This window comes from Diabrotica virgifera, chromosome 1, assembly GCF_917563875.1.
Source record: "Diabrotica virgifera virgifera chromosome 1, PGI_DIABVI_V3a".
Taxonomy (NCBI): Eukaryota; Metazoa; Arthropoda; class Insecta; order Coleoptera; family Chrysomelidae; genus Diabrotica; species Diabrotica virgifera.
The window spans coordinates 293,802,845-293,815,232 of NC_065443.1; the positions used below are offsets into that span (position 1 = coordinate 293,802,845).

Consider the following 12,388-nt stretch of genomic DNA (forward strand, 5'->3'; position numbering starts at 1 on the left):
ATATTTCGAATACTTGTATGTGGATGATACTTTTTGTTCGTTCGTGTTTTTTACACCTAACTGAACCAGTGCGGTTAAACCGATTATTCAATCTTTCAAAAATTGCTTTTGTAGGTTGTCGTCTTCCAGGGAACCGCTCATGATAAATTCTTACTGATAATAATGCATTTTTATTGCACTCCCCCAATATCCGGCCAGATTTACTATTTCCTCAACAGTAAAATTCATCTCAACTATTTAATAACACAATAACAGTTTTATCACGATGAACTGCCAGTGTTCGACCACTCAGTCATGGCTTACTTAAAATTTGGAAAAATTTAGACTCTAACTAATAATTTGCTCTGAAAAATGAAAATATCTCGAAAACTAATAAATTTAGACATAGGAAATGTTACATAAAAATGAAAGTATGGTAATGGTATTTTTCAATAGTGATATAAAATATAGGGTGTTCCATTTAAAATTACTGAGAAAATGATGAACTTGCTTTCTGACCCACCCTGTATTCGGTATAAAGAAAATTAGCAATATTACAATTAACAATCAACAAAAAAATATCGCACCAATAAACCATTGCTGTTGTACTTATTTTTATTTATACAGGATGTTGAACTTGTTACGATTTTCATATAAAATTGGGTATAACTTTGTACATAGGTACCCTGTATAACATAACAAACCTTTATATTTTTGTGATGGGGCAGTTAAGGAGATTTCGAATATAAAATAAAATACAGGGTGTTCCATTTAAAAAAACATAAGTTTGGTCTGCCACTCGGTTATCGAACACCCTGTAACATTTATACTAATTCTCTAATATGAATCCCAAAGTTGTCTATAATTTTTGTTATTAACTTTTATTGCTATCTATTACTATAGCCGATCTATTGAGCTTTACCCCACTAATCAATCACCCTGTATAAAGTTTGCTATTGAATAAACTTAAAAACAACCTGTTAGTTTTCACAATCATAAACTTGTCAGGATGACACGTTTCACAATTAAAATCACGTTTCACAATTAAAATCACGTTCCACAATTAAAACTTCCCCTGTTTCAGTGTTCTCATAGGTACATCAAAGTTTGTCCGACTACACAGAGACCGTTAAGCTATTAAATTGCTAAAAATTAAATTACAAATTTTCAGCTTGCTATTAATAAACTTTTTTTTGGTAGGCGGGATTCAGGCCTATAAAGTTTCTCAAGTATAGGAAGCAACCACCTTAATGAAAACCTAAAATGTGAACTAGAGAACTAACTACCGTAAACTAAACTGAACCACTTCGAAACCTATCGGAAAATGTTTTATTATTATCTAAAACAACAATTTATACTTAAATCCCAATCAAATCTGCAAATTGTTAATGGATAGCAGATAATTGAATCGGTCACAAATCAGTAATTATTGAGGAATCGATAGTTTTCAGTTGGACTATTATTTTTGCTTCCGTTCTCTATCCTTCATAGCAGGTTGAAGGTAACAATGAAAGATTATTATTAATATTAATATTTTTTATTTATTAAACAGGGCTGCATTTATAGCAATTAGTTGACAAGAACATTTAAGCAATCAATAGGACCAAACATATTTTTAAAATTGTCAGTATTAACATCACAAGATAGTGAGAATAAATTATTGAAAATAATGCGACAATTTTTCGAAAACTTGTTGCCTGGCAGTATACACAATAAAAATAAGAAAATTACAATATATGGGCCACGTAATGTGGGGGCAGCGATATCAAATGCGAAGATTGATAATACAGGGAAAGATAAGAGGATAAAGCAGTGGGAGAAGAAGAAGAGGATCATGGTTAAAAAATTTAAAGTACTGGTTTAAAGGCAGTTTCATAGAATTCTTCAGAGCAGCGCCGATAAAGTAAAGATAATGCTAATCATATGAACCATTATTGTACCAATACACAAGAAAGGAAAAAAGGAATCATGCATGAATTACAGAGGAATCTCACTAATCAACACTACGTATAAAATATTGGCTTCGATATTATTAAAAAGATTACTACCATACGCCGAAGAAATAGTTGTTGACTACCAGTGTGGTTTTAGGCCTGGAAGATCGACTATTGATAAAATATTTACAATAAGACAAATGCTTGAAAAGTATTGGGAATATAATTAGGGTGTGAGTCAGATCTTTATAGAGTTCAAACAGGCTTATGATTCAATTAATCGAGCAACATTATGGAAGGCAATGATCGAGCTCGACCTTCCCAAGAAACTAGCTGCGGTAACACAAATGTGTGTAAGTAACTCCTTTGCACAAGTTAGAAGAGGAAAAAAATATCAAATGCTTACTACGTAAATTCTGGACTGAGACAGGGAGATCCGTTGTCCCCATTGTTGTTTAACCTGACCATAGAATATGTCATGCGACAAATGTATCTACAAATCAAACCAGGGATAACTACTCGGAGAGCAAAAATCATACTCTCATTTGCCGATTACGTAGACGCAGTGGAACAACCAACATTAGAAATTAAGGGAATTTTCTGGAGCTTCGAAGAAGCTGCATTAAATATCGGTCTAAAAATAAATGAAAACAAAACAAAATACATGGTCGTCTCAAAATAAGAACGACGGCGAATAAGGCAAAACCTTACTATAAACGGTCATAACTTCGAAGTGGTTAAAGAATTTAAATATCTAGGAGCAACTATCACAAATGACAACAAAATATAGTGAGAAGTTGAAACCCGCATAATGGCAGGAAACAGATCTTTCTTTGCAATGCAACATCTAATGAAGTCAAAACTTCTTTCACGAGGTGTAAAAATCCAAATATATAAGACCATAATACGACCAGCAGTCGCGCATGGAAGCGAAACATGGACGGTAACAAAAAGAGAAGTAAATAAATTGCTTGTGTGGGAACGTAAAATCCTTTGAATGATAATGGCCCTTGCAGAGACAACGTGACAAACGAATAGAGGCGCAGATACAATAACGAGTTAGATGACTCTCTATTCGGAAAGGAAAATCTAGTCAGATATATAAAGGCTAATAGACTCAGATGGGCAGGGCATGTGATACGCAGTAACGAAAATCGCCTTATAAACAATGTGTTCTGGGAAAGGCCAGATGGAAGAAGATCTGCAGGAAGGCCTAGAAAAAGGTGGAAATATGCAGACAAAGAAGATCTAGAGAAAATTGGAGTGACACAATGGGAATTGGTGTCACAGGACCGACAAACAACTCCGCCTGCAGATTTTTGGTGTGATCGAGTAGCTCGACAGAACTGTTGCCGGTCCCAAGCCCGGATAAAGGAGGAGGGGATCTACAGCCAGGTTAGCACCCTACTGATATACTTTAAAACCATACAGTTCATAGAAACAGGATTATGCCTCGGAAAAGGAATAATTTCATTACGACGACTAACGCGAGAAAAAGGACAACGAATTTATGGAAAACGAAAAATATACTTCGCATCGGTACTTGGAATGTGAAGTCTCTAAACACAAGAGAGCAGGAAATCACAAAAGAGCTTCTAGAAAAAAATATACACATACATATGTGCACTACAAGAGACCAAGAAAAAAGGAAAAGGTCAAATTATGCTGGATGACTATCTGATGATTTACAGTGGTGTTGCAAAAGATACGAGAGCCAAAGAAGGAGTCGCACTGCTAGTCCACGGATAATTTTTACACCAAGTACAAAAGTGCCGATATATCGCCGAAAGAATAGTTACTGTAAAAGTCAAACTGGATGTCAAACCTCTGAATGTGATAGCGATCTATGCACCTGAGAAAAACAGAGATGCCACCATAAGAGAAAACTTCTATGAACACCTTCAGACTGTAATATCCGAGATCCCAAATGATGAATATATAATCATTATTGGTGATTTTAATACCCGTGTTGGCAATGACACAGTTCCGGGAATAAAAGAGCGATATAATGAAAATATCAGAAATGAAAATGGAGACCTTCTGACGGACCTCTGCAGAATAAATGAAATACGAATTAACAATACATTTTTCCCTCACAAAGAACAATACAAATACACCTTTGAAAACACTAGAGGACAAAGATCTATGATAGACTATATACTGTTGAATAGAGAGCTACACCGGTCTCTAATCTTAGATGTAAGAGCACTAACAACAACAGAAATAGGAAGCTATCATAAATTGGGATTGTGCAAAATCAGAATGGAAACTCACATATGTGATAAAAAATAGCAGAATACACCACAAAGATTAAAGTTGAAAGTTTACAGGACAACTCCACAAGATACCTATTCCAAAAAAGAATAACGGAAAAAAGCAGCAACATGTATATCACTGAAAGTGACGGAGTGGAAGAAAGCTGGGCAAAAATTAAGTCTAATATCTTAGCCTCAGCCAAGGAAGTTCTTGGTGAAAGAAACATTAATAAAAATAAATCGTTTCCAAGACGAAGAACTCCATGGTTTTGTACAGAAGTGAAGGAAAAATGTAAAGAGAAGAAAAAAGCTTACCTAAAACACATGTCAACTAAAACACAAGAGGCATACGATAATTATAAAACTATAAGAAACGAAATAACTATAAGACGTAATGAATCAGAGGATAAGTTTAGCAGATGAACAAGAGGGTTCTCGTACTGGAAGATCGTGTACAGCATTATGTATAATCGACCAGCATTTCTATGTCTGATTGACTTGAAGAAAGCATTTGACAGAGTAAGACTCAAAGATGTAATCCATCTTCTGTATAATAGAGAAGTCCTCTAGATATAAAACTATTGAAAACATCTACCAAAACAACAAAATGGAAGTCAGAATAGATGGACATGGACAACTTACAGAACCTATAGATATAGGCAGCGGAATAAGACAGGGAGACTCATTGAGTCCTATGCTCTTCAGTTTAATCATGGATGAAATCATCAAAAACGTCAACAAAGGACCAGGATATAGAATGGGAAACACAGAAGTAAAAATACTCTGCTACGCAGATGACGCAATATTGATAGCCCAAGATAATGATAGTCTGCAAAGATTAGTCCACACATTTAACATAAGAGCAAAAGAATTCAATATGACAATTTCATCTCAGAAAACCAAAACAATAGTAATCAGTAAAGAACCAATCAGATGTAAAATAGAAATTGATGGTATTAGTATTGAACAAGTAATGGAAATAAAATACCTTGGAATTACATTGTCAAGTTACGGAGACCTGGACACAGAAGTGAGAAATCAAGTACAAAGAGCAAATAGACTGGCAGGATGCCTTAATAACACTGTATGGCGAAACCGGCATATTAACACTGAGATGAACCCAAGAATTTATAAAGCCAGTGTAAGATCAATAATGACATATGCATCAGAAACAAGACCCGATACAACCACAACACAAAGACTACTGGAAACGGCAGAAATGAGAGTACTGAGAAGAATTACAGGAAATACACTCAGAGATCGAAAGAGGAGTGAAGATATCAGAAGACAATGTGACGTACAGAGTATAAACAAATGGACACTAAATAGAAAAAGAGAATGGAACAACCACATAACCAGGATGGGGGAGACACGTGTAGTCAAAATAGCACGAGATAAATCACCAATCGGTAGAAGTATCGGCCGACCGCGCAAAAGATGGAGTGACAACCTTCCATAGAAGTATCAATCCGCCAATGAACAAGCAGAATTGCTTATAAAGAGGAAGAAGAAGAAGGACTGGCAAACATGGAAGACAGTAATAAACTCTGCAAAGACTCACGAATAGTTGTAACGCCATCGATGATGATGATGAATCATATCTACCTCCGATTGGTAGGCGGCACTTGAAGAAGATGTATTAATATTAAAAATATGTAGGTGTCTCTTTTGCAATTATTGAAACAAGATATACAACTTACCGCATATTGACAAAATGACTTGCCGAATCCGTGTTATCATCTCTGGTACTTCAGGTGGCTCTGCCTTCTCGTTGTTCAAGGAGAAGCGATATGTGATGATTTCTTTTTTCGTATAATCCTTTTTATTCAAGAGCTCCATATTTGCACTTGTTTGTGTTTGATCTGAGGTTAGCATGTCTTATCTGAAAATCAACAGAGTGTAAAAGTAGCTTCCTCAATATTAATTAACAATAATTAAGTTATGTTTGCAATGATTTGTTTTTTTAACATACGGTTACCGATGAGTAGCGATATTTGCAATGTTTGATGAACTTTAATTTCACCGATGGCAAAATAACATTCCAAGAATGAACAAGTATGTTAAAAGTCAGTTTTCAAATTGTTCTGAAACCATTTTTTTGTAATTTCATTGTTATCTACTGTTGTGAATAATGGGAATAAAGTACTATTTTAATGATATTATTTTAATAATTTTAAACAATAAAAATAAAAATTTAAACATTGTGTTTAAAATAGAGGACTCAAAAATGATATTGTCAATATTTTTATCTATTATATATGTACCTGGGACGACTTTATTGAAGGATACTTTTTCTGAATATGTCATCTCCTCTAAGAGGGTGCGCAATCATCACGGCTATTCACAGTTTCAGTACCACTGCTCTAAAGAGATCAGCAGAAGTGCAGTTAACTAAACTGCCAAATTGTTTAACCAGATGCGTATCCTTTGAAATTGATTGCAGCAAGTAATTTAGTAATTAGTATTGAAAAACTGTTTTTCTGTTCCCATTATTCTTCCTTTGACATTCGACATTCGTGACTCTATCCTCCCAACTTATTCGTAATATTCTTCTATAGGTTCATAATTCGAAGGCTACAATAGGTCTGAAACGTATTTCTTTAATGTCCATGCCTCCAATCCATAAAATAATACAGAGAACACGTAGCATCTCAGAAGCCTTATATTTGAAATTGTAATATCTCCCTAGTCCAAAAAGCCACTGCGCATCCGCTAGGAAAAATATTCTGATTCGGATTTTTTGCACAATCTTACTGAAAAAGGACCTCTTTTAACAAATTTGCATGTTGGCAGGTCCAGAAGTGGGTAAAAAAATTTTTTAACGTTTTTTTTGTTTCTTTCCTAAAATTATTTTTTTTACATTAAACAAAGTTTTTTTTAGGTTTATTGGATCATTCCAAACAGAAAAGGTCTTTAGTGCCTTTTCTCTAAAGTTGATAGTGAAAAACTGAAAATTTCAATGTTGCCGAGGTAGGTAGATATTCTTTAAACATCGATTGATGAAATCCCGAAGAGTTTTTTGCAATACAATATCGAAAACCCTTTGTTTTTTAATTGCTAATCAAGCGGGCGTGACATTATTTTCAACCGTTGCATGTATAGGTAATATGCGTAAATATATGTTCTAAAAATATTCTGATTCAATTTTTTTTCAGCATCTTGCTTGAAATGTTCCCTATTAACAAATTTGCATGTTGCCAGAGTAAAAAAAAGGTCAAACAATTTTTTCAACAATCTTTTTTAAACTTCAAATATTTTCCGATTACATTTACAACTGTGCCGCCCAAAATCCCAACAGCCAAAATCCCGACAGCCAAAATCCCGACGGCCAAAATACCGACAGGCCAGAATCCCGACATGCAACAATCCTCGCATAATTAAAAATTCCGACTTTTGTTAATACTTTTAATACAAAATACTTTTGTTTAGAAACAAAAAATAAAAAACAAGAAATAAATGTAATTATATGTTAAAAAGAAACTTATCAAACCTGTCGGGATTCTGGCCTGTCGGTATTCTGGCCGTCGGGAGTCGGGATTGTGGCTGTCGGGATTTTGGCTGTCGGGATTTTGGGGTAGACCCCATTTACAAATATGCTTCGGGATTTCATCAATTGATGCTCATAGAATAACTATGTACCTTGGTAACATTGAAATTTTCGGTTTTCCCAATAGTTTTTGAGATTAAAAATGGCTGATTTTGCAGGCGGGCATGTTTTCGACGCTAAAGTACCTGAGGGTCTTAAAAGTACCCGTGTTTTGGACGCTGCCAGAAAGTAAAGTTAGGACCGAAGGGTTGGGTCTTCCTCCTTTGGGTCTTTTAAATTTAGCGTCCAAATCATGCACATCCAACGGGTTGTATAAATTCCACTGATGTAGAGTAAGAGGTAGAATAGGATTTATTCGGTGAGACATTCTGTATAGTAACATCTGATGACATATTGATAATTTATTTACGGTACTACCGAAACTAATTACTTTCGTTTCCCGCAAAAAACAAACTGGTAATTTGTTTGTAATCCATAAACCTGTGTCTATTTACAATACAAATTTACATTTAATGTTTTGAAAAGCAAATGTGAAGTAATTGGTCTGAAATTCAAGACTTAAAGATCCAAAGAGTAGAAAAAAAATTATGTTCGTTAGAGATAGGATACATGAGTATCAAACTAACTGTATCGATCGATACCATTTCGTAAAATGTATGTCGTATTTATTTCAAAGTGACAAATAAACCTTATCAAGCTTAATCTCTAGAATTTTATTACCTAACTTTCCATTTACATTTCAATTAGACCCAGCGTCCAAACCATGTATGCAGAAACAGGTAATTTTATTTTTCAGCGTCGAATTTTAAATTTAGCAATTTTTAAATTTTCAATCGCTTATATCTCGAAAACTATCACATTTAGAGAAAAGTTACTTAAAATCTTTTCTATTTGGAACGATCCAAAAAACCTAAAAAAAATTGTCCGATGCAAAAAAATTAGTTTTAAGAAAAAACAAAAACAAACGTTTAAAAAAATTTTAACTGCCTTTTGGTCCTGGAGAATTTGTCATGAAAATTTGTTAAAAGGAGACCTTTTCAAGCAAGATGGTGAAAAAAATTGAATCAGAATATTTTTCGGCACATACCTATATTTACGCATATTACATGACATGTCATGCAACGTTTGAAAATAGTGTCGCGCCCGCTTGATCAGCAATTAAAAAACAAAGGGGTTTTCGATATCGTATTGCTGAAAACTCTTCGGGATTTCATCAATCGATGTTTAAAGAATATCTACCTACCTTGCCAACATAATCAATTCTTGCATCATGTTCTACATCATCTTCCCGTTGCTTTCTTGGTGTCTCCCAATGGATATGTTTTAAAGCTTTTAACGATATCTGAAAAAGGTTATAGAATTTGCTATATTTTGCGAAAATATTTGCCAAAGATGATGTTTAGTTCATCTTCAAACCAACAATGATACAAGAAAGTCTGTATTGAATGAATTTATTCAAAGAAGCATATATGCTTAATAAAAATTACGTTATAATCCACGAATGTTCAGAGGGATTATCCAAATTAAAGAACACTCGATTAAGTTTAGAAGTAAAGAAGAGATCGTAAAGAAGGGGATCTACAGACGCACCGAAAATTTCAATACCGTTTCGGACCAAACGACAGAGCCCGGGAGGCACACAATCATGCTCGGATCTAGAAATTCATAATAGAGGGGGCCAGACTTAACTCAAATCAAATATTATATTTTCCAGATTTAGCCATACGACTCACACTTATTCTAAGGATAAAATACACTATAATATAATCCCAGATACCTACGGCCTACGGTATCAAAAGGATTGATAGACAATTCACGACTATTAATCTCACTGGTCGTTCTTTACCATAAAGATTAACCTTTCTACCGTTAATGGGTAGGTACACATGGATTATCTAGTAAAATAAATTTTTTTACTGTTTTACAAATTTTAATTGTGACTGCATAAACTTCACTGATAATGCATAAGGATGCTGAAATAGCTATATGGAAATGGTAGTTTAACTCTGAATCAAATATAAACAAAACCTGCCTTGATCTTTTTTATCTTTTTCATTTTTATTCAGTTTTGAGTATTTAGAAACTGTCTTTCGGTCCTTTTCCTAGACGAAGAGAAGGTAAATGCGTGCCCTAAGTGTCCTCTATTTGCTTTCTCCTATTTTCGTCGTCTCTGTGATTATATATTGTAAAATCCGGAGATACGGGATGCAGCCAGAAAGCAGTTTATTAACCCGCCATTACACGCGCTATGAGGGAATCCCTCACCATATTTGTTTATAACCAATGAAATTGTGTAAACGAATACGATAACCTTAAGCACCCAGGAATGCCTTTAGCATGGTTCATGAGAGGGTATGAAAAAGTTATAGAATATTTCAGGCGGTCAGTGTGCTGTGTGATAGTTGAAAGGAGAGACATCCCTCTTCAAGTGAGGGAATTCCTCACTGCGCGTGTAATCACGGTGAAATCACGTTTCTGTTATCTCAAAGAAACTTTTAGGTTTTTATTTAATATTTAGGTAGGTTTAATTAAAATATTATTGTTTGGATTAGGTTAGGAACAGTGGCACACCGAGCGGGGGTTTTGGGGGTTAAAATCCCACCCAGAGCATATAGAAATATATATAAAAGAAAGTAGGAAAATGTAACTTGTCTTTCACAAATAATACAAAAAACTTTCGGTGCCCAAGCTAACCCCCCTCCCCCCCAGAGGAAAATTCTTGGTGCGCCACTAGTTAAGAACCCATTTTTAAATTTACCTATTCTAATTGGGAAATAAGCCGCAATTTAACTTGAAAAATTGATTTTATTGACGTTTAGAATTCCACCTCGGACGTCGTTATCAAAATACAAAATATTAATAGTTAATTACATAAATACTACAAAGAAATAGCTTCAGACCAGTTGTTAATTTTAATTTGTATTTTTAGTACAGTTAATTCGCGTAAAGAACGTTAATTTCTTCAGTGGCTTGCTGAAATTGAAAATTAAGAAAACTTGCTTTTGATCTATGTACTCGTATATTATTTTTACTTTTGTTTTGTTAAATTAATAAAAAAAACTGGTTTACGAGACTTTCTATAATATGTGAGTACAACCCATTTTATATTTATACATGTTGACATTCATTCTTCCTCGAAATAAGTCGAACTTATATAGGTGAGGGCGACGCTCATACGCGTGCAACCACGTCACAATAGAAGACGCGTGTAACGGCGGGTTAACGAAAAGTCTTAGAATAAAAATATTGTTTATTATATTTTTATTTCAATTATTCTAATTGTTTAAAATGTAGTAAACTTTGTATCTGGGGCTTTTCGTTGTTTTCTTCGTAATACGAGAGATGTCGCTAAATTGCGTCTCAAAAGGTGGGTTCATTGCATTGCGATGGTTTGCCTTAAAATAGGCAGCATGTTTGTATTTCCTTCAGAGTTGTGACTGCATAAACTTCACTGATGATGCATAAGGATGCTGAAATAGCTATATGGAGATGGTAGTCCAACTCTGAATCAAATATAAACAAAACCTGCCTTGATCTTTTTTATCTTTAACAAATTATTATATCTTTATTGTATCGAAAATTTGAAACGTGACTTTTCATGAGATAAGGTTTATACCCAGTGTAATGTATTTGCATTTTAAAATATCATTTTTGTTATTCTTTAAATTGAGAAAAATATTTCCGTTGTTTATGGTTCCACCGGTACCCAAACAAATGCGCCTGCAGATTATTTTTCAGAGAAGGGTGTTTTTAGATTTTATGGCTTCTTTCAATTCTTTGGAAGCGGTTGTCGTGTAATTTATTGTTGTACTGATGGCTTAAAGTTTAGAGTTAACAGAAAAAAATAATAAATAATAAAAAAATACTTATAGACTAAATACAAAAGAGGGTCTATGGACCCGTTGACCCCCCTGTATCCGCGCTTGCACACAATGATGTATAAATAGCCCATATATTCTAGGAAAATCATCAATGGTCGATGGGAACGATACGAAGTGCGAGATACGAGAATACCTTCATCAAACTATACGACTTTTACTGTTTGTGCTTCTTCTTGTTAAAGTGGCCTCTCTTTAATGGAGGTTGGCTACTACAATTACAAACTCTTCTCTGTCTTCAGCTGTTCTTATTAGCTGTTCAAAACTTAACCCTGTCTATTGTCGGATGTTTCTGAGCCACGATAGTTTTTTTCCTTCCTAGTCCACTCCTTCACTCGATCTTTCCTTTCACTATAAGTTGAGCATATGTTGTCGCAATAGCTTTTAATGTGCCACTTTAGCCAACAAAACCTAGCCAAAATTTCAAATCGTACGCTATATGCCAGAAAAATAAAATAACAATAATACAGACACAGTTATTAAGAACCTATATTCGTTAAAAAAACAGGTAAATGTTCTTTAGAAATATAGGAGAAGGACTATTAAGGGAATCCAAATATTATAAGAGATACGTGCAATGCAATAAACAAAATACACAATACATACAAAAGACACAATTTGATTAGTTTATATTCGAAAATGAAATATCTTCTCCAAACGCAATAAAAACTTATACTGAAATGATGGCATCTCCTGAGGTAAAATGTTCCGGAAGTAAAATGAGCCTCCATTCGGATCTCCGGGTTAGGACTATCTCAGGGGGAACACCATTGCAGGTTAGAAAAATCAGGATAG

The 12,388-nt window shown here is 34.3% G+C and overlaps 1 protein-coding gene across 9 annotated transcripts in view; it reads right to left on the reverse strand.

Annotated features, from left to right (window-relative positions):
- The window catches only part of LOC114324226 (uncharacterized), a 117,774-nt gene that overhangs the window by 22,509 nt on the left and 82,877 nt on the right, over positions 1 to 12,388 (reverse strand). For 7 of the 9 annotated variants that reach the window (XM_028272004.2, XM_028272006.2, XM_050651978.1 and 4 more), the window contains exon 2: positions 5,869 to 6,050. In XM_028272004.2, the coding sequence (XP_028127805.2) occupies positions 5,869 to 6,043 (175 nt within the window). In that variant the 5' untranslated portion in view covers positions 6,044 to 6,050. Of the gene's footprint in view, positions 1 to 5,868; positions 6,051 to 8,958; positions 9,058 to 12,388 lie in introns of all 9 variants that reach the window. The other 2 variants (XM_050651947.1, XM_050651960.1) reach the window with 1 other exon arrangement.